Source organism: Amphiprion ocellaris, chromosome 20 (assembly GCF_022539595.1).
Source record: "Amphiprion ocellaris isolate individual 3 ecotype Okinawa chromosome 20, ASM2253959v1, whole genome shotgun sequence".
Classification (NCBI taxonomy): domain Eukaryota; kingdom Metazoa; phylum Chordata; class Actinopteri; family Pomacentridae; genus Amphiprion; species Amphiprion ocellaris.
Window position 1 is genome coordinate 9,495,940 of NC_072785.1, and position 22,916 is coordinate 9,518,855.

The 22,916-nt window shown below is 38.1% G+C and overlaps 1 protein-coding gene across 1 annotated transcript; it reads left to right on the plus strand.

Annotated features, from left to right (window-relative positions):
- The first annotated feature begins 1,031 nt into the window (after positions 1 to 1,031).
- keap1a (kelch-like ECH-associated protein 1a) lies at positions 1,032 to 22,916 on the plus strand. The gene is made up of 12 exons (XM_023291774.3): positions 1,032 to 1,304; positions 7,579 to 8,457; positions 10,310 to 10,509; positions 10,703 to 10,859; positions 12,843 to 12,935; positions 14,110 to 14,256; positions 14,447 to 14,553; positions 16,000 to 16,129; positions 16,953 to 17,149; positions 19,789 to 19,994; positions 21,227 to 21,403; positions 22,167 to 22,916. The coding sequence occupies exons 2-12, from the start codon at positions 8,245 to 8,247 to the stop codon at positions 22,343 to 22,345; spliced, it is 1,806 nt and encodes a 601-aa protein (XP_023147542.1). The 5' UTR covers positions 1,032 to 1,304; positions 7,579 to 8,244; the 3' UTR covers positions 22,346 to 22,916.

Below are 22,916 nucleotides of genomic sequence, written 5' to 3' on the forward strand. Positions count from 1 at the left end.
GACGCTGGTTATATAACAGAGCTGCTGAGTCTTAGTTGGGTCCTTCTGTTGGTCCAAAGTCGAGGCTTGAATTTAAGGGTCAGGAAACCTTTGCCATCAGCTTTGGAACAACCTGTCTGAGGAAATAAAGCTTCAGAATCAGCTTTAAATTACTGCTTAAAATCCATTGAGATATATATATATATATATATATATATATATATATATATATATATATATATATATATATATATATATATATATATATATATATATACATATATATATATATATATATTATTATTATTATTATTATTATTATTATTATTATTATTATTATGAAACCTGGGAGATCTGGAGCAGCTAAACTAGGAGTTGACAGGTGTAGGAGTCTAATTAGGAGCTTTAAAAAAGTGCTTAAATGCAGTAAATGTCTCAAGAAAGTGCAAAAATGTTAGGGTAAGAGTTCTAATATTTTGACTATTATATTTTAATATATTGTATTATTTAAAATAGTATTATATAGCAATGAAAATCAAAAGAAAAGATAGTAGATTAAAATTCCTTTTATCAGTTTCTACTTATTTCTGTGATTTTTTTTTCTTTTTTTTATTCGGGCAAGTGTATGATTCACAACATTGACATTCAGTGCAGTCTAAGAAGTTGATGTAGTGTCTTCTACATAATCCTCTAAACGTTTTGTGTTATTGTTGGATTTGTCCTTGAGACACACACACACACACAAAAAACCAACCAAAAAAAAAAACGCCAACCAAGATGACTCATCAGGGCAGAATACGGAAATGAAAAGGGCACCTCCAGAGTCTTTCTTTTCTTTTCTTTCTTTCTGCCCATGAATCATCCATCAAACTTCTCAAGAAGTTGTAGGTTTTTCTCTGGAGGTTTTCTCCCCTCAGTTTCCCTGTGAGGATGAAAATCAGAAGGTTTTCTCGCTTGATCCTGCTGCAGCGAGGTTTCACCCGCTGTTATATAATCCAGTTTCAGTTTGAGGAATGCCGCTCCTGACTTGTTGCCATGTAGGTCCCCGCACATGCGTATTGGTGTTTGCAGTGTAAAGAGTTGCAGTGTCATGTTGGTGCACAAATTCCTCCCCGCTCCGGTTGGACTCCAGCCCGCAGAGACGCAGCGCAGCGACTCCGCGCATTTGTGACTTTGACGCGGATCCGAGCGACCGATCCGCAGGTTTGAGTCCACCGGAGAGGACCGAGAAGCTTCCGCCGGAGAAACACCCTCCTGTGGCCGGACAGATAAAGTCCCCCGCGGTGGTTTCTGGCGTGATTTCGCAGCTGTCGTTCAGGTTGGAGGTGAGTTAACCCACAGCTGTTACAAAACACTTTCAGCCTGTTTCTGAGCGACGTGCCTTTTTTGGATAAAAGTCACTGATATAAGACGCTTCCCGTGAGTTTGAGATCTTATAGCCGAACTCGTGACTTTACTTATTGTGGCAACAACAACTACATTTATGTACAAAAGCCTTCAAGTTTGTTGTCGACCTCTAGTTTATTTCCTCGCTGGCGCGCAGACGCCTGAAAGGGAATTGAAACTTTTACGCATTGTAGTTTGTGCAGGTCTGTAATTCATTTGTAGGAGGCTGAGAGCCAAATGGAGCAAAAGTAGTGGATTTTTTTTTTTTTTTTTGGCTCCTCTTCCCACAGAAACATCATCATGAATAACGAATCCTCTGAAGAGCTGAAATCACTCAGTAGATAACAGAAACTACACATTAAAATAAGCTTTTCGAACTAAAATGCCAAACATTTCTTAGTTCTAGCTGCTCTTATGGGAGCATTTTGCTTAGTTATGTCATTGTGCATTAAATATCTTGTAGTTTTGCTGTGTTTGTGGCAAGGAAGAAGACAGTGGAAGGCGTCTCTGTGACCTTTGTTGTCTGGAATTTCAGATTTGATTAAAAAAAGTTGATTATCGATCAATAATAAGCCAGAAAATTAATAAAAAATACTTTACCAGTGTCCAAAGGGACACACTATTGCAACTACAAGTTCCAAATCCATTTTACAATCATATAAAATGTTAAAAATATATAATTTTATCACATTTACCAATCTGCAACTGTCAAATCTTTGCTATGTTAGGTTGAAAAATTAAGTAGTTAGTATAAAATCAGTTTTCAGAATAATTAATTTCACATCAGTCCACTAATAGAAATGTCAAACAACTGCTTGTGATTTAGTGAGTTTCTGCTAAATAAAAACAAAAATAAAAAGAATGTTCCTAATTAAACATTCAGGATTAAAGAAAAGGACTAAATTCTCATTGAGACCTTAATTTAGCAGTAAATTAGCAGAAAATATCAGTTTCATACATTTTTTGTTTAGTGCATTGAATGTAAGAATTTTATTTTATTTTGTAATGTTGCTCAGACCATAACAACATTTTTAATATGCCATTTTGGTATTTGGGAATTTTTATGAACAGTTTTGAAAAATTTTCATCAGTGATAAAAAATAATTATTAGTAAAAACGTATCAGTAAATTAGGGGGGGAAATGACTCAAATGACACTGCAAGCACCATAAAAGCAAGAATATTCAACTTTTCTGTTGTTGTTTACAGTTGTGTCGCATTTATCAGCATGTCATCAGTCGTTCGTTATGTTCGAAATAGTTTCTGTCCACACTTTTCCAGATAAGAAGGCAATTTTTCAGTTTAATTAGCTCACTGTGTATTTAGTTGTTCCGATATGGTGAGTGTGTGGGCAGGAGGCTCCATTATGCAAAGGTACTTTCAGGCTGGAGCGTTTTTTTTTTTTTTTAAATGTCCTGTGGGGAAACCGTTGAATTCCTTAATATCTGCGCTTCAGCTTTTATCTCTTATATATGACTCGAGGTGTGAGGTGGCACTTTTCACGTCATCTGCAACCTTTCACCCAAGTCAGCTGCATGTGAAGGTTGACAGCGCGGGAGATCTGGTGTCACCGCAGTTACAAAACATTTCAAAACACGTGTGGTCATTACAGCTCAGCACTTTTAGACAACATGTTGACAAAGGTTGAGTGGTGGGACTCTGCTGCTCATGTAAAGCCCTTGCTGCGCGTCGTACATGCAGGTCGAAGCTGCTGCACAGGCCACAGTCGGCAGATCTCCCTGTGCTGTCCTCTATATGCAACCGTCTGTAAATGGTTAACTCTTCTTCTCTCTGTCTCCCCTTTTTTTTTTTTTTTTTTTTTTTAATAAGTTCTGCACTGAGCCGGGCCTCTGATTTATGAAAAGCAAACAGCTCCGGTGCCAAAGTCAATGAGTTACTATAATCGTCTCTTTGTTTTCGTGTCAAAAGTACAATTTTCATGTGATGGATGCCGCTCCTTAACCGAATCGGGCTGTTTTCTTGACGGCAATCTGTCTTTTTCTTAATTTCAAGCAGCAGTTTGGGAAGCAAACGTGACTAAACCAAACTATGCCGCCGCTTGTGGTGTTCCTGGTCACGTTTTTTTGGTCACACAGGCTTTACAACATCAGTGTAGTGGTGAGACCAAATGTCAGCCGGTGTTCTCACAGTGTTACTGCAGACTTGAGCAACGCTTTATAGTAGCCAAGCTCTGCACTCTGAGCTGTAATTCACTGTTAACTCCCTTAAAGCCTGATTAGAAGAGGACAGGCTGATCTATCCAAGCACAAAGGCCCCTTTTTATGGAAAAGTAGCCATACATGTCTCTTGTCGAACCCCCTCGTATCTTTCTTCGTCTGAATGGAGTCATTTTACTCTCCCATTTTGTTTTTCTCTCTCACACTCGCTGTATGCCTCCCCCCCCCTTCATAATCTCTCTTTCTCTGCCCTCCCTCCCTTTCTGTCTGACACTTTTGGTCATATGACAGGCCGACTGACTGCAGGGTCAGATGTGAAGCTGAGTAGATTTCATTGTGCAACTCTGCAAAAGCTGCACTCCTTCACTCCAAACCGGCCTTTTTTTTTTTTTTTTTTTTTTTTTTTAAGTTTTGCTTCGTGCAATACTCACAAAATATGAGCAGAAAGCTGGGAAAAAAAAGTGACGTTCTGTAAATAATTAGCATCGATGCATGGTTTCGTCCCTTTTTGCACAAGAAATGGATCTCATGCTTGCGTGTTTATTGATTCTCGGCGTCCCCTGCACAGATAAAGGCGCTGCAGCTAACAGGCGGGATAACAGAAGTCTTTTCTCGCTCTGGAGCTCAGGAGCTGATTTGTTCTGCTCAGAGCTGTAGCAGCGAGTGACACTGAGGAATGCAGGGATTTCATGTTTACTGGTCAAGCTGTCAGTGTAGGTTTGTATCAGGAGGTGTAAAGCAACAATCCAGTGTGTTTTCACCCTCATGTCCCTGCATTTCTTTGCAGATCTGCAGCTTTGCAACTGTAAACTGATTGTAACGCTTTTTCACTTAAGTAACTTGTAAAAAAGAAGCGGGTATATAAGCTTGCAAGTGAATCAAATCATGTTGGTGATGTTGATATCTTGATTTCGATCAGGCATCTGTGACAAAACAAAATCGGTTATAGAGCCGCATAGACATAGATTTCCTGGTAACGTGTCCAAGCATGCATTTCTGAAGTTTTTAAGAAGCAGAGGGCTTTTATTTTGAAATAATGCTGTAGTTTTAAATGCAACAGTGTCTCTAACAGCAGCAGAGGTTTTTTTTTCCTCTGGGTTTTTTATTACTGCAAACACTGTGAATTCTGAGCTCATATATCTACTGAATCTGTTGTGAAAAACATAATTATCTCCACCACATGAACAAGCTGTGTTGTGATCTCAGTTGGCAGCAGCACAGCTGCTCATCCTTCCATGGTGCAAACACAGAAAGCTTCATAATCATGGAGGAGACGAAAACATAGGAGGAGGTCCGATATTAAGACATTTTTTGTTAAAGTTCTGAAACCCAGCAAGCTATGAGCCACTAAGTAACATTTTTAGAGTTTTAGAGTCTCGTTCTCTAATAGATTTGATCAAAACTTTAATCGATTTTGACCAGAATGTGCTAGATTCTTCTTCTCGTTGAGGTTTAGTTCCTGATTCCCTAAAAATTTCAATATTTTATGATATGATTCAAATGTGCAGAACGATCGAAACATGAGCAGAAGCCTTGCCGAAACATACGAGCCATAAAAGTCCAGTGGGTTTACAAATTAACTACTGCTAATGACAGATTAATTGATGAGAATTGGTGCCACCTGCACATTTAATGAGGCTCCTTCTCCAAACAAAAGACACAAAAGGACGGAATCAATCTCGTCAATATGTGTGTTGACTCAGCAGCGATAATAGTACGTAAGAAAAGTTGATTTATTGGATAATAAATATTTGAAAGTAGTACAGAGACGTGTTGCTTTATATTCTGTTTTAACTTACCGCCTGGTGCCTGGATTTAATGTTTTACATGAAGCATGAATTGTTGCAAAAAAAAAAAAAAAAAGACAGAAGTGGGTGCATAAAAATCACCAGAATGCAGAAAATGAAGTGCCCAGTAAGTTTAAGTAGGAGCACAGAAGTGAATGTGATTCAGAAATACAGCAGAGTAGTTGGTCGCTGACAGATTCTGGTGTCTGTTAGGAATTCATTCATACCTTGTGTTGCTTTAAATGGTGTGAATGTCTGTTCTGTGTTTCTTTATCTGATGTCTGCAGAGTCTCACTGACTCCTCTGTGACTCACTGCTCACAGTTTGTCGTTCAGAGGAGCCTTTTGAAAGGAGAAGTGAGGAAACTGTGTTGTCTGGGCAAAGTTTTAAATATATCAAGGGCAGAAGCACCTCTGTGTGGTTCTGGTAGAGCTGCGATAATTCGTTGATAAATGGATTACACAGTACATTCATACTTTTTCTTTTTTAGCCTCTGTAATGTGAATCGATGTCTTTTTGTGATACGTGACGGATAAGTACATTTTTTTACCGTTTCTTAAACTTTACAAATCTAAAAAATGAATGATCACTTAATTTAAAAAAAAAAAAAACAATCAGGAAAAAATATGATATTGAAAAATATTACATTTGTAGCCCATTTTTTGGCTTATTTGGAAACATTTCTGCCATTTTCTCCTCTAAAAAAAGTCAGTTTCTGGTTGTAGCTTCTCATTCAATACATTGCTGTATTTCTCTATGATGCCATGAATAAAATATTTTTTTCATTATTTTTTACCATTTAGAGTCAGTGATCACTGGATTAATTAAGAAAACAATCGGCAAACAATGCATACTTGAAAAATATTTTTTAAAAATTTGCATCCGAGCTTTTGGCATATTTGAAAAAATTCTGCATTTCTACATATACATCTACATTTTTCAGGAAAAATGCCAAATTTTCTGGTTTCAGCTTCTCAGATGTGATAAATTTCTGTTTTTCTTGGTGACATAATGTTGCTTTTTTATATTTCAGATGAAATGCTCACTTGATTATTGAGAAATTGGTATTTTAAAAGTAGTTAATTGAAGACAGTTTTTGGCGATTTGAAAGATTTCAGGAATCCCCACTAGGAAAAACTTACTCTGACATTTTCAAGAAAAAAATTAAAATATTTTCTGGTTTTTAACTTCTCAGATGTGTCAAATTGATGTTTATTCTGCCTGGTTGTAACAATGCATGAAGTCTTTTCACCATTTCATAACATTTAGACAAAATGATCACTTGATTAATAAAGAAACCCATCAGAAAATAAATTGATACTAAAAAGTAATTATTTGAAGCCCAGTTTTTGGCATATTTGAAAGATTCCATTAATCCCCACTAGGTGAAACTTACTCTGACATTTTCAAGAAAAAATGTCAAATATTTTCTGGTTTGTAGCTTCTCAAATGTGATAAGTTGCTGTTTTTCTTTGTGACAAATTGTATCAAGTCTTTTTTTCATCATTTTTCAACATTTAGATCAAATGATCACTTGATTAATTAAGAAAACAATGCAAACAAATTTATGTTAGAAAACTAGTTATTGGCAGCCTAATTTTTGACATATTTGAAAATTTCAATAATCCTCACCGTTAAAAAATCGCCCTTTCTGTCATTTTTAAAGGAAAAAAAATCAAATATTTTCTGGTTTCAGCTTTTTCCAATGTGGAAAATATATATATATATTGCATCCTTCTTTTTGACATTTTAAAACATCTTTAAAAATTCAGTCCACACAATTAAAACATTGACCTCAGGAGTTAAAAGAGCCATTTTTTTTGCAGGTCTTGAGTCTGTATGAATGAACTTATTTATCTTTTTTAGTTTCCATTTTGAGTTAAATAAGCACCTCGGTTGAAATAAAAGTAAATAAAAATGGTAGAACATTTATTATAAATGATGCATTTACAGACCGGATGGGACAACCTTCTGCTTGAAAAAAGGTTTTTGAAGAAAATCGCTTCCCCATATGAACAAGTACTAAAAATACAATGACTGTTTCTTTTGGTGAAATCTGTGGCATGAAGCAGCTCAACAGAAAACATCTTTTTTTCTGTTTCAGCTTCAGGGAAGTGAAACCTGAAGTGTGTGACTCTCATACACCCACATTTACATACACAAGAGAATCTGATTCCATTAGCTTCCTGTGAAACCACTAAAAGTCTCTCAGCTCACTTAACTTTCTCTGTTTTTTATTCTCACTTGCAGGAAAAGCTTCACTACAGACGTCCTGTTAAAGAAATCTCTGCTACGATACGACTGATTGCGTTTGCCAACCACTTCTTCTTCTCCTCTGGAGCTCTACATGGCAGAGGACTCTCAGAAACATCCGGATGGATTACTTTCAAAGCCCAGAAACTTGTACATTATGGACCAACAGTCATTTAGCGATCGTGGTTTGACTCGCTGTGTGGGAACCGTCTGATCCTGACGTAAAGGCTGTCAGTCATGTCGGAGGCTGGATGTGTGAATGAGGGAGCATCGTGTGGTTTGCCATTGGTCTACAAGCTGGTTTCACCGCCGCGTTCGAGCAGAGAAATACAAAGCAGGAACTCATTTATTGCAGCAAACGGCCTGCTCTGCCTGATCACCAATGGATAATACTGTTCTGGCTTATCTCTTGGGAAACATAGACTCACTGAAGACATTTTTGTGCTAAATCTTCTGCAAAAATGGAAAAACTAAAGACATCTGCTCACTGGAAACTTTACATTCATGAGCTAAAGACCAAAGGAATTTGCTCTGTTGACAGTCTGACCCCAATGGGATAAGAACTGAACTTCTTGGACTTTACAAGACTGTATGACTGAGCAGGTACCGATCACTAATAACTAGAACAACTAAATCTGGAGTTACTGCTACGCACTCTCCAGAATGCATTGCTCACTGAGGAAGAAACGTCCAACACGCGACTCAGATTTCTCAGCTATCGTGGTTCCTTCAATGCACGGGTCCGGATATCTGGACTACACCGTCGAGAATCACGCTTCCAGATCGCTGAAGGTCATGGACGAGTTCAGACGCCATGAGATGTTGTGCGACCTGGTGCTGCACGTCACCTACAAGGACAGGACAGTGGACTTCAAGGTAATTAATAATAATTAGAATAACTTGTGACTGATTTAAGTGCCTTTAATGTAACCCAAAGACACTTTTTGGACAGTAAACAAGCAAAAAAAACACTTAATAAACCAAAATTTAAGTTAAACAGCTTAAAAAGATAATATCAAGCTGCAATATGAACCACACAAGACAGTTAAATGCTAATAAAAATGCCAGTTTGACTCTTGTGATGCTTGTGTGCAGTTTGTTTCGTTATTTCTTTAAATATTCCAAATTTTGTAAGTCTGTAAATTGGTGCTGGCTGAAGATCTTTCACTACAGTTGCAACAAGCACAGTGGAAGCAATTAATCGATCGATTAATACAGATTTAACAGGTAACTGTTGTGATTATTTTTGGATTTTGATTCACTTAAACGCAATTTTTTAGGTAAAAATCTCACACATTCCCAAGTTCTAGCTTCTCTCGTGTGCGGATGACTTCGCTATTAAGATAAGAAACTAAAAGATAATTTAAGATAAGATACAATAAGACATGATAAAACAGAACTTTATTACTCAGAAAAATTACAGGAACGTAAGAATAAACATAAAATGGTAAATATAAAATGTATAATTATTATAAGCCAACAGCAGTACCTAATAGAAAAGCAAAAAGTATAAGTTTAGTAAAAAATAATGAAGCTGAATAAGACCTAGAATTAAAAAGAAAGAAGTAAAGAAAAATTTGAGATAATACTGGCAATGATACTGAAATGAAACTGTAATGTTGTGAATGATAATAGAATCTTGCACATGAAATTATGTTGTTAATATGAAGTGTTTGAGGAGTTTAAGCTAATAGCAGCACCTAATAGAGTACAATACATTTAGAAAAATAAGTATGCTTAAGTAAAGTGTCCTTTTTTTGTACTGCTTTTTATGTAATAGAAATTGATTTTGAGACTGCCTGGACAAAATAAGATAAAGAAAAATATCCCTCAGAGCTTCAGACATTAGTGATGGATACTTTTAATTGCTCTGACATTTTATAGAAATGATTTATCAAGAAAATCTTTAATGGTTAATTGGAGTCCTCCTTCATAAGCTTGCAGGAGGTCATGCTGCAGCACTGTGCAGTCCAGTTTATAGATGATTATTATATTGCTTGCATTAGCAGATTAAGTTTAATTGTTACAGTTGGTTTCAGGGATTGTTTGCAACAAAGCGTGTGTTTTCTGTTAAACTAGTAAGCCAACTTCAATCACTGTTCAGGACATTAAAAGACGCACCCATCTCATTATCTTAAAAGCATTTGTAAAACTGGAAATGTAACATGCAGAGTGCAGACAAAAGATCTGTACACTGATACTGATGGCTCTGAGTTAGCTTAATTAGGTTTGATTTACGTTGTTAAGTCAATTTAGTATATTCATTTCAAATGTTTACAACTCAGTGTTACAAGTCTGTTGGAAAATGAAATTTTAATTTGTGCTTTTGATCAGATGCTGTCAAAAAGCTGCTTTTGGGAAACAAAGAACTGATCAATGACTTAGTTCGTGCTAAAGTAAAATGGGTATATGTAAGTAAAATAGAGTAATAAAATCAAGTTAGAGTTAAGATGGAGGTAATTAGAAGAAAAATATAAAATAATTAGATTTTTTTTCAATTTAAGATGTGGTATAGATTTTTTTTAACCAACTAATGGTGGATAAAAGGGAAATCCGAATTTCTTTTTATGTTTCATTTTATTTTACTTCCTTAACTTTGACTTGTCTTTCAACTTGTCGGCTAACAGGTCAGTTCTAGGGATTTTTCAAATTTAATTCACAAACTGTGCAGTGTTTCACTCCCATCAAACACACTGCATTTTTTTATTGTTTTACTTTTTATTTCCAGGTGCACAGGGTGGTTCTGGCCTCCTGCAGCCCCTACTTCAGAGCCATGTTCACCAGCAGCTTCAAAGAGTGCGGCGCCTCCGAGGTGACCCTGCGCGATGTCTGCCCCCAGGTGGTGGGAAGACTCATCGACTTTGCCTACACCTCCCACATCACGGTGGGAGAGAAGTGTGTGCTTCACGTTCTTCTGGCTGCTATGAGGTACGTAAACAACAGCGCACTGTCTTGGAGAGAAAACCCAGAGCCGCTGAAAACAGCTTTAAGCTCATATTTGCACACCTCTCTTTCAGATTTACCAGTCAAATGCATTGAATAACACTTAAGGTAGACATGTAGCAGGAGAATACACAAGCAGTCGTGTTATTTTCTCCACTTTTCTGACATATTCTACAAGATACCAGATGGAGGACGTGGCCAAAGCGTGTTGCGATTTCCTCGTTAAACATCTGGAGCCGGCCAACGTCATCGGCATCGCTCGCTTTGCAGAAGAGATCGGCTGCACGGAGCTGCACCAGCGGAGCCGAGAGTACATCAACACACACTTCAACGAGGTACGCTGCACACGTGCACAAGTTTTATAAACATGCAATTCTAGGTTTTCTCTCAGAATCTTGTCTAGTCAGGCCACATGGTTTTATCAAGGCTTCACTCTTCATGAAACAAACACACAGGCTGCATTCCAAATCACATACTTTACTTTTCTTTGGGTATGTATTAGAGCTTCTGGGACAAAGTATGGCCTGTTTCATGCAATTGGGACATGTTATTTTGTCATAATCTTGCACCAGCTTTGACCATCACAGTCAAAAGTGTTAAATCTAAGGGCGATCGAGCATTTGCCACCAGGACCCCTTGACTTTAGAACTACCTGCCTGATGAGATAAGGCCACAGAATCAGTGTCTTTTTAAAAAAAAAAATCAATGCTTAAAACCCATTTTTATAGACTTGCTTTTATGTCATGCCATCTATTTAATTAGATTTTTTTTAATCTGTTTACATTTTATTCATTTATTTTCATTAATTTTATTATTTTATTTTATTTCTCTTTCTTTATATGTTTTTAACCTCTGTTTTCTTTTATTCTGCTTGTTCTATTTCCTTAATTTGATAAGACATTTTGGCTCTTTTATTGTTTTATTTGGTGTAGTTGTAGTGGTAAATGTTTCTCATGCATCCTATATACTATCTAATCCACCCATAGCATTTTTTGAGCAAATTAGAATAATTTTCTAACATATTTTTCTCACACCACTGACAATGCTACAGTGAACTTCACCCAGATCACTGACTGTAAACCGTGCAGGAAGGTGGATGTGCACTGAACTGTGCACAAGAACTGTTCGTTAAAAACTTGCTCATGGTTGTGCCAGCGTTTCCAAGCACAGCTGAGGAGAACTGTTTGGTTAATGTCCTACAGTGCTACACCCATGTTTTTCCAGCCGTCGGTGGCATTAAGACTGACGTTAGCTGTGACGAAGGCTGCTTTGTTGTGCAAAGAAACAGAGCTGATTAAAAGTTGTCAATTGTCTGGTCTTGCATAAATGGGCTCCTTATCTGGAATGCAATAAATAATGCAAGTTCACACCTGTTGTCAGCATTGTTAATGTTGACTGTGTTGTTTCTACTGTGTTGAGAAAGCCACTTTGGGTCCATCTGTGGAAGATTTGGCACAAAAAGTACATGCGAGAGCAAATTTCTTTACTTGTCTCCCAGCAGGAGATTCATTCATTCAAGTGTTAAGTTCCCACAGGTCATTTCTTAGCGGTCCGTCTTTTAGTCCACAAAATCTCTGATCATTTTTGCCGTCTGCAGTTTCTTTTTTTTTTTTTTGCAGTTTCTTATTATTTCCCATTTTTTACCTGCTAGCTTCTTTTTCGTCTCCTTCGCCTGCTCTTTGTAGTGAAGTAACTCACATCCAGCTCTGCCTTTTTAGATCCTTCACTGACTTCTCCTGATCTTGTACTTTGCACTCACTCGTTGCCAGTCTGCGCTCCATCAACATCAGCCATAGCGCTCGCTAGCAGCTCAGTACTGAGGTCAGACTGCGAGGCCTGAATCAAAGCTCCTGACAGCAGCTTTTAGCACTTTTTCATCCTGACTGTTCATCATATAGACACTGATTGCATGTCGAAGGCTGTAAGGCACCAAAGAAGCTACAGAACATGGCAGTTTTGATGTGTTTTGTAAATGAAAAGCTAATTAGTCACAACTTGGCAGCTGATCTCTGCTTTGCTTCTTTCATAGTGAATATGTCACATCACATCCTGTATTCATATGTTCTGATAGCTGTTGTAAAAGTCAAGCTGCAGTGTTTAATGTGTACCTAAACCCAAAGACCACTCATCTGCCTCGAGGATAAACTTGGCACTGGATCAGCATGCACTTTGTCTTACTCTTTTCTTGTCACTTTTTTTTTTTTTTTTTAAATAATGGAAACTATATTTGTAAGTGGTCCAAAAAAAATGTTTCATCTTGGCAAGACATTCATCTAAATACAATGTGAAATGTCAGCTGCAGTGTCCCTTTGTTCTAGGTGACCAAAGAGGACGAGTTCTTCAGCCTCAGTCACTGCCAGCTGCTGGAGCTCATCAGTCAGGAGAGTCTCAAGGTGCTCTGTGAGTCGGAGGTGTGTGGCATTAAAAGAACTAGTTAAAAAAACTATGATACAAGCACGTTTCAGTCACAATATGTTTGATTTGGGATAATTTTTGTACTAATTGTTGTTTTGGAAAAATGTGAGGATAATTTAGGTCAAAGCATAGGAATAGTGTTGTAAGATGTTTTTGGTGTTTGCATTTGTGAGCAACAGTCAAATTATTACAGTAACAGACAATGGAGATGCAACGTAAATGTGTAGTTGTAATAATCGAGTTTAAAATAGTGAATTTGGTTTATGAAATTGGAGTTTCGATGTTCCCTTATTGTTATGCCCTGTTGTCTTTTCTACTATTCCAGTGTCATAAGAGAGACTCAGAAAAGCTGAAGGGAGATGCAATATTAAGATTGTCAGTTGTCTCTGCAAAGAGAAATAAATGCATTTTTATTGTGTGCATTAGTTCTTATAATCTTTGCAAACCTCTTTGCAAAACTCTCTTGGAAAGGCTCCATGTCATAACGCTGCAGCGCTGATGCGTCTGCTTGTATTTTGCTAATTTATTCTCACTTTAAACAAGATAACTAAACATTTCTAAATCTAATGTGAGGTCAAAAATTGCACTGATGCCTCGTTCTACACATTTTCCTTTATGTTTGCACAAAAAACCAAGACTAAGTCCATCCCTTTGCTTCTACCACAGCTCATAATTATCAAAATAATTACAATAAATCCAAAAATCACTCAGAATACTACTAGACTTTGATTCATAGGAAAATGTGTACATAACCTCAATACATGAGCAAATTGTGATAATATAGTTAGCAAGCGACACCGAAATAGTGGTTCTAACAAATATTATCATAAATTAGAGTAGACTCAACTTTATTGTCATTGCACACAAGTACTAAGACAAAAAAAAGCAGCTTAGCATCTAACCAGATGTGCATAAGAAGTAAAGCGTATTTTATACAGTACAGGTATATGTAGAATGTTACAGTATGAACACAGGTGTATAAGCAGACTAAATATATGAATGTAATATCTCTAGATAAGAACAAAAAGACTGATCTCATACTAAATGAGACAACCAGACTTACATAAGTTTGCAGAGTTGGTATCAGTTCTGACCCAGTTGATATCAAAATGCCTTTAGATAAAAATGACATGCCACATGTTGATGTGTTTTAAATGAATTTCCCGTCAGGTGTATAAGGCCTGTACCGACTGGGTGCGCTGGGACATGGAGGGCAGAGCTCAGTATCTTCATGCTCTCCTGAATGCTGTTCATATCTACGCTCTGCCTCCGAAGTTCCTGAAGACCCAGCTGCTGTCTTGTCCCATCCTCAGTAAGGTACACAAGCCTTCCAGTGTGTTTTCTTCTTATGGAAATGCTCAGAAAAGATATTCTCTGCTGGTGTTTCATTCTACAAGTGTGATAAAAATGAAGTGCTATATTAACCAATAACAATTTCTTTAATAAGTAACCACTTAGTTAAGTGTTTACTGGTTTTAATTTTTTTTCACCTTTCTTTTACCTTCAGGCCAATTCCTGTAAGGACTTCCTGTCTAAAATCTTCCAGGATATGACGCTCAGGAAGCTTCCTCCTGCACCTAACCGTGGAACCCAACTCATCTACGTGGCGGGGGGGTAGTTATCTCGTATATCCTCAACAATAATGCATTACATGCTGCACACTTAGCATTTTGATGTCTATTACTGATACCGATGGCCACAAGTTAATTATGACATATCGCTTTGTGCTTTTATTGAGCTCAGGCTGTTTTAGATGCATCCCATTGATCCAGAAAGTGACTCAGTCTGACACCTAGTGGATATTTGTGGGTTACACAATCTGTTTTTCTTGCTGAGAAGCCCTGTTTTCTGTTCTGAAATCCCTTTATGTAGCACCGCAAAACTATATTTTGACCTGAAAAGTAAACCAAAAAGTATCCCACCGTGCCTTTTTGTTCACAGTTCCTCTTTGAATCTACAAAGTTTCAACCACAAATGATCTCCTTTGGGTGCACGCCTGTTGGTGGTGCTTTTTCACTTGTGCTGCATTTTTTTTAACCATGTGTTTTGAGCCAGCCTTGACTTATGTAACAGTCATGTTGTTCTGTGTCATAGAGCAACATGTCATAGGACCAGTTTTATGGTATAATGCTGTCATTGACCCACAGATACAGTCAAGGTTCTCAGTTTGTTTATGATTGACTTGTTTTTATTTTCACATCTGCTCCTTTGTGAAATTTCAACATCCACCTTGCATGAATCCTGTACATACAACATATTGTCTTTGGCCCTTCTGTAGTTTTAAAGAATGTGTCTCTTGAGTTCGTTTTATTTAACTCTCTGGACCCCAAGCAGTTTCTGGGCATTTTTTGGGCATATTTTTACTCACTGTAGGCATATTTTTCACTGCAATATAAAGTCTTGCCCCTCTATGGAAAGACTGTTTACAAAATTTAAATTTGTGTTACAAACATTGGAAAAACATGATGTCTGCACACTATAGATAATTTACTACTTGTGTTTTTACAACCTCTGCAAAACTGGCATTTTTCACACATCAACTCCAGATATTCCACCATGCTGAATGTATCTTGCAACGACTCACTGGCAAATTTCTGTATGCCATTTTTAAATCGTGCTCCGTCTACTCTATTTATCAAGTAGGTTTTAATTTCCTTTCAGTCTCTAGTGTCGTCTCCTCTCTGCTCTGTGTCAACACTGCCAACAGTTCAGTGAAAATAGTGCCAGATTTTTGTCACATGACTGGTGGTTGCAGCTGAATTACTTATTGGTTGCACTTTTTTTTTTTTTTACAGAATATGGTGGTTATTTTGGCACATTTTTGAAAGATACAAATAAGATAAAAGTACTTTGATGATGTGTTGCGATTTTAATCTGAGCTTTGGTTAAGTGTACTAGCAGATACCCATCTCAAGGACAGTTAGAGAGTTGAAATTCTGAGGATTCTTTCTGTTTGTTCAGTTTCTGGCTCTCATGACTGGTATAGTTTTGGTGAATTTAGAAAGATAACACACTGAGCATTCATCTGTCTAACTACAAACTCACTGTTTCTCTGTTCAGATACCGCCAGCATTCTCTGTCCTCCATGGAGGCTTATGATCCCAGGAGGAATGTCTGGATAAAACTGGCCGACATGGGGACTCCGTGCAGTGGTCTGGGAGCCTGTGCACTGTTTGGTCTGCTCTACACTGTAGGTTGCATCAGTTCTGTCATATTACCAGTGAAATTAATTTTAATCTTTAAACAAAACTTTAAGGTGCAGGTCAGTTTTATTTACATAGCAGCAATTCACAGTATAAGTCATCTCAAGGTACCTCACATAGTAAGGATAGGACCTTACAGTATCATTTTATAGAAATAAACCCAACAACAACCTTTGAGGAAGCTCTTGGGGACAGAGGGAAGAAGAAACTCCCTTTGAATAGGAAGAATCCACCGACAGAACCAGGCTCAGGCAGGGCGGCCGTCTGCCTCGACCTGTTGGGGTGAGCAGAGAGAGAAAAGACAACAAACAAGACTGGGAATGCTTGTGAGGACAGTACCGAAGATCAGAAAAGTGTAGCTCTGCAGACAAGGGATAAAACAGAAACTATGAGACGGAGAAATTTAGTCACATGCACCGGTGGTATCAATGCGTGAAGATATGCTTAGTCATAGGATGTCCCCAAGCAGCTCAGAGCTATAACAGCATAAATAAGGGATGGTTCAGGGTCGCCTGAGTTGGCAATAACTAGAAGCTTCATCTCATCTTGAAAGTAGAGGAGGTGTCTGAACCCAACCTGGGAGCTGGTTTCACAGCAGAGGAGCCTGATAGCTAAAAGATCTGCTACTATTTTACAGTGGGGTACTATAAATTGCATCTCATCATGCGATGACTTTGATATGGGATGTGGCTCACTCTTGCGTCGTTTTTATCTACATGTAATATTAATTTCCCCACTAATATTTCCTTGCAGAAGTGTGAAAAAAAATCAACAAACCGCTGTAATCTTTATTTTTTAATGTGCACTCAGGTTGGAGGCAGGAACATGTCGCTCCAAAACAACACCGAGTCCAACGCCCTGTGCTGCTACAACCCCATGACGAACCAGTGGAGCCAGAGGGCCTCCCTGAACGTCCCCAGGAACAGGGTCGGCGTGGGCGTGGTGGACGGCTGCATCTACGCCGTCGGAGGTTCCCAGGGCTCGATGCATCACAGCACGGTGGAGAGGTGAGACATTTCTGGGTTTTTTTTTTTTTGCATGAGGCACTCAAGAAATAATGAGTTTTTAATGATGTTTTTTTCCTTACTAGGTTGAATGTAATGAGTGCTTGTTTTTTCTCCTGCACACACTTTGTTAGATTAAGTGCAGCTACCTCCGTGTAAGTATGGATATAATGGCACGAGAGAGATGAACTGAATAGCTGCCATTCAACCTAAAGTGCAGTCAAGAAGTTTGCTGGTATTAGCCTAATTAGACAACAACGTGAGCTCTTTCAAAACATGTCGAGACAAACTTCCCAGGAATGTCGATCTGGTTGGGAACACTTTAAATCTCTGCCAGGAGGAGTTTTAATGCTGTTGTAAATCAAGCAATTACTAAGAAAAAAAAAAAAGAGCCAGAGGATGACAGTTCCTATTGGTACCATTAGCTTTCTTTTCCATATCTAAAGAACGGTGCTTCAAATGTGACCTTAATCCCTTTTTCTCGTGAAAGGTATGGATTTCTAAAAGATGCTAGTCACAAGAGAATTATTAGAACTCATCAGACGCCCGTTGGGAGTCTTCTCATGAGAAGCTGCTAAATATAATGAAAGCTGATAAAACTATTGAAATGAAAATTCAATGTGAAACACATCAAAGGAGATTAGAGCATTTATAGTAATAATAGTTGGCAGAAAAAGGCTTCTCTCCTCAGGATGCTTCCCAAATGAATCCAAGCAACAGGCAAGAGACTCAGCAGGGAGTCATACCTGCTTGCTAAATTGGGGGGAAAAAAGCATAATTTGTCACTGATGCATTGTGTGTCTTGCTGCAGATGCATAATCAAATAATTTTAGTGTTCGCAGCCGAGTGTCGTCGTCAGTAAGATCATCCAAGACTTAAATTTAGTGCTTTCCTAAAGGGCACTTTGCCAACTTTAAGGGGAAACTGATGTAATATCAGCCACCCTCCTATCTGCAGTTTACAGCTGGAATACAGTCAATGCCAACATACTTTTAATCATTAACCAGTCAGAGTACATGCAGTCCAGGCTGCCTCACCATGATTCAGGTCTTTTTTGTTTGTCTCCTCTCAATGGGAAAGGAACTGTTAGAGATTCTAAGAAATGTGCTTGTTTAAAGTTGGAGGGTTAGACAAAAAGATGGACATTAGTCACATATCTGCTCATTAGCTGCGGTGCTTAACTTAGTTTAGGATAAACACTGTGAACAGTAAAGCTAGTTTGCTAATGTCGAAAGATAAACATATGAAGGCACCTTTAGAGCTTTTGAATTAACATTTTATATTTAGTTTGTTTAATCCACACAAAAAACAAAGTGCACGAGTTAAAAGTTGTGGAATCAGTGCATCATAAACTGTAAAAATCAGTCTGTTGTTACACTTGTTTTTGTATTTATTGTAATAATTAGTGAACCGAAGAGCTGCTGGTAGGAAGTATTTTCTTTATTTGTTCATTCGTTAATCTTTAGACAGTCAGGCCAGCTGTTTCCTCCTGCCAGCAGTTTTCATGCCAAACTACATTAACCCTCTGATTCCCAGGCTCTTCATATGCATTTTTTCTCCTTTTTTTAAATTCACTTTTAACTACAACATAATGTCCTATGCCTTTATGGAAACTTCATAACCAAAGTTAGAAGTAGAAAGCACTCAAAAATATCTTCTGTGCAGTATTACAAACTCACAATACAATAAATCATTTAAAAACGGGAAAGTGAAATTCTTTTATTATTTATTTTGCAAATAATTGAAATAAAAAAACCTGGAATTAACATAACATTTTTCCAAGTGCTCATAGATGTTCCCAGAGCTAGAAAAAAAATGGCAACTCTACATGCTTTAGATATTCTTACAATTTTAGTTTCTTTTCACACTCGTCCCCTATTTGCTCTGTGTACACAGCCTGCAGTTCAGCCCAGTTTAGCCTAAATAGTGAAAGAATTTTTGTAAAATCACGTTTTTTGCAGCCACTGTTGCACCGAGGGACACAGAAATTTTGTACTTTGACAGAATCTGCTTACGAGAAAGTGTTTATTATTGGCAAATAATTAAATAAGACCAGTAAAGCAAAATGATGATGAAGTTTCACGATTTTAAGCTTTGATTCGATGAGGGTTTTTTAAGAATTGTTGGACAGTTTAAGATACTTTCTGTTTTTACAGTTTCTAACTCTGATAAATGGTGTAATTTTGGCATTTGGCAGGTAACATGCCTTTTAAACCTGCTGGCTGGCTTTGAGATCCAGAGGGTGGAGATTAATTCAACCGTAGACCTTTAAGCCTGATTTTTTTTCACCTCTGGCACACTGAAGATTTGATGTTTTTTATGATGTCTGCTGCACTCCATGTCGACTTCCTTGTCTCTCTCTGCTCTCGCTCGTGTTACACCATCTTTGGCTTCAAATAAAGCTCGTCAATAGTTGCCAAACATGGTTGCCAGCTTAACCTAATCCACTTAAAGTTGACTGGCTGGTGCAGATTGAGGAGGTTGCTGCTCACAGCCTGCTCCCCCGATTCCTCTGAATCAATTTAATGTTTGCAGCCCCGATTTTAATCGAGTAATATTGCAACGTCATTAGTGAAATGTCAACAGATTATCGCCACACTGACCACTGTGCATAAACTGAGTGACTGCTGTTTGGTTTGCAGGTGGGATCCAGAGTCTAACCGCTGGTCCTTTGTTTGTCCGATGTCGATGGCTCGCCTTGGGGCCGGAGTGGCAGCCTGTGGGGGGGCTCTGTATGTGGTGGGGGGGTATGATGGACAGAACCGCTGGAACACTGCTGAGAAATACCAGCCTGACACTAACAGCTGGCAACAACTGGCTCCCATGAACACTATTCGCAGCGGACTGGGTGAGTCTATGTGCACTTCTGAGCCAATTTAAGAGTTAGACAAACACAATTAGGACAGTTAGCATTTCATGGAACTCAAATTAATAGATTTAGATTGTGTGTGGGGGTCTGCGTATGTGTTGTTGTTTTTTTTCTCATGCTTGTGTTTACTAGTATCCCATAAGATCTTGCATGCTTTCTGGAGTTTGTGGCCCAATTTAGGGCTTCAGCCAGCAGCAAATAAACTTAACTTTAAACTGGAAACACTGTTGACTGGAAACACTGTTTTACTAGTTACTGGTAGAAACTTTAAACTGGAATCATTGTTTACTATCAGTGTCACATAAAGCACTGTTTACTAGTAGTGTCACACAAATACTATTTACTAGTAGTATCACATGAACACTGTTTACTAGGAGTGTCAGACGAACACAGTTTACTAAATAAACACTGTTTACTAGTAGTGTCCCAAAAAGACTGTTTACTGGAACTGTCACATGAATACTATTTACTAGTAGTGCCACATAAACACCGTTTACTAGAGCTGTCACTCAAATTCTATTTACTAGTCGTGTCACAAACAGTGTTTACTAGTAGTATCACATAAACAGTATTTACTATTTACTAGTAGTGCCACAGAAACAGTATTTACTATTTACTAGTAGTGCCACAGAAACAGTGTTTACTAGAACTGTCACACGAACACTGTTTACTAGTAGTGTCACATAAAAGCTGTTTACTAATAGTGTCACACGAACACTGTTTACTAAAGCTATCACACAAATACTATTTACTAGTAGTGTCAGATAAAGAATGTTTACTAGTAGTGTCACACAAACACTGCTTGCTTGTAGTGTCACATAAGATCTTGTGTGCTTTCTGGCATTTCTGGCCCAATTTAGGGCTTCAGCCAGCAGTAAATTGGTTTAACTTTAAACTGGAAGGAAACATCTGCCTTGTGCTGTCCTAACATTTAACAAAAAATCAACCTATCAGTACCTCTAATTGAAGTGTTATCCCTGGAGTTTCCACTGCGCCTGCTAAACATATTGTCCCATTGTAAAACTGCACTGTGTTGCTTCTTCTTACATAGCAAACATACAAACATATTTGAGAAAGACCAGCTGTTTCCCCATTTCCCTTTCTGATGGCAAAATAAAATTCACCTGCCGCTGAATATTTTTGAGATTGACAACAATTTTCTCATCAGACACTTTACAATAGCTTTCCCTTTTTTCTATTTGCTTTTGCAGGGCTGGTGTGTATGAACTCGTACCTGTACGCTGTAGGAGGCTACGACGGGCGGTCGCAGCTGTGCTCTGTGGAACGTTACAACACCGTGAGGAACATCTGGGAGCCCAGAGCCTCCATGCAGTACTGTCGCAGCGCACATGGAATCACAGTCCACCAGGGACGCATCTTTGTCTTCGGTCAGTCACATCACCAATCGCAGTGACATTTTAAAAGGATGTAGAGTGAGAGAAAATGAACCAGAAGAGCTTGTGATAGAGTTTTTTCTATTGTTTCTGGTTCACAACTGATTACAGTTGACTGTCTGCAGTTAAACCTGTTTTGTGCATTATCGCTAATCAAGCTTTTTTTTCCCACATATTTAAGACAGTTTTACATTTTTATGAGTATAAGTGCCTCTGTGGGCTGCAATGACTTCCATAAACATGTTGTCTTTAGGATTTTTTTTTTTTTTAAAAGTACTTTCATTTTGTCTCTTCTAGAAACTATTTCTAGAAAATGTCATGACACTTGCTAGCATCTCAGCGTAAAAAGATACATACTGATTCACTAATTAAATAATCTGGATTGACTAGAAACTAGATCAGTAGGTGATCCACTCTTGCTACAGTGGCAGCTGTATTTTTTTTCCTTTTTTTTGTTCTAATGTTGCTCATTGAATCAGTGTAGTTTAATTAAATAGGCTAACGTATGGTTCAGATGTGAAGAGTAAACAGATTTGCAGCAGGCAAATTAAATGTCACATCAGGAAGAAATAACAAGTAAATTAAATCAACAGTGAATCGAAGAGTGAAATTCACCTGTTTTACGAATGCATTTGTGAAGTGAGAAATAAATTGCTTAAAGACAGAATAATTGAATTTAATTATTCATTGATATACAGTAGCCTAATTTGTTTATTAGCAGCTTCATTAACTGTGCTGTTCATGTGTGGCCATTCAGGAGGTTTTAACCAGCACGGCTTCCTGTCCAGCGTCGAGTGTTACTGCCCAGAAAGAAATGAATGGACTTGCGTCACCGACATGCCTCTCGGACGCAGCGGCATGGGCGTCGCCGTTACCATGGAGCCGTGTCCCGGCAGCCTGCCAGAACCAGAGGAGGACGAGGATGGAGCCACGTAAGATGAAATCTATTGTAGCCTCAAGTGTTGGATTCACTTTTAAGTGGTGCTGCTTTTCAAGACGGGGGGCCCAAGTGCATCAAATACAAAAAAAACATTCCAAAATAAAACTCCCCACGTCTCCCTGCCATCGTGGATCGTATTTGTATCGCACTAGCGGATACAGCTACAGTCTGTGTGGGAACTTTGAAGAGGAAGACATTTATGTCTACGTCTGCTTCAAGTGATGCAGAACAAGCGGTAGCATGACAGAGACCTCACAGTGAACTGGTGCTACTGATGTAAACTCAAATAATATTTAATTAAATGTTATTCTTCAGCCTTTAATCTCTTTAGTGCTCGGTTTCATTTGTAGATTTACTTGAACGTCCTTCTGTGTGTCCTTCTTTCTGATTCCTCTACCTACATGTGTCTGTTTCTCTGTCCAAAAGAGCACTTTTTATGTGTCCTCTTCATTTTGTGCCAAAGTAGTTCCATCAAAAGCTGCCATTTTATATGATTTTGTGCGTGTGTGCAATCACTGTATTTTATTTGATGTCTCTGAAAATAAATTGAATCAAATATGTAAAGTA

Excerpts from the sequence above, each read along its gene's own strand:
- keap1a (XM_023291774.3), top strand. The coding sequence starts at position 8,245 with ATGCATTGCTCACTGAGGAAGAAACGTCCAACACGCGACTCAGATTTC. Across the intron at positions 12,936-14,109 it reads AGGTGCTCTGTGAGTCGGAG|GTGTATAAGGCCTGTACCGA; the intron begins GTGTGTGGCATT and ends ATTTCCCGTCAG. Across the intron at positions 19,995-21,226 it reads CACTATTCGCAGCGGACTGG|GGCTGGTGTGTATGAACTCG; the intron begins GTGAGTCTATGT and ends TTGCTTTTGCAG.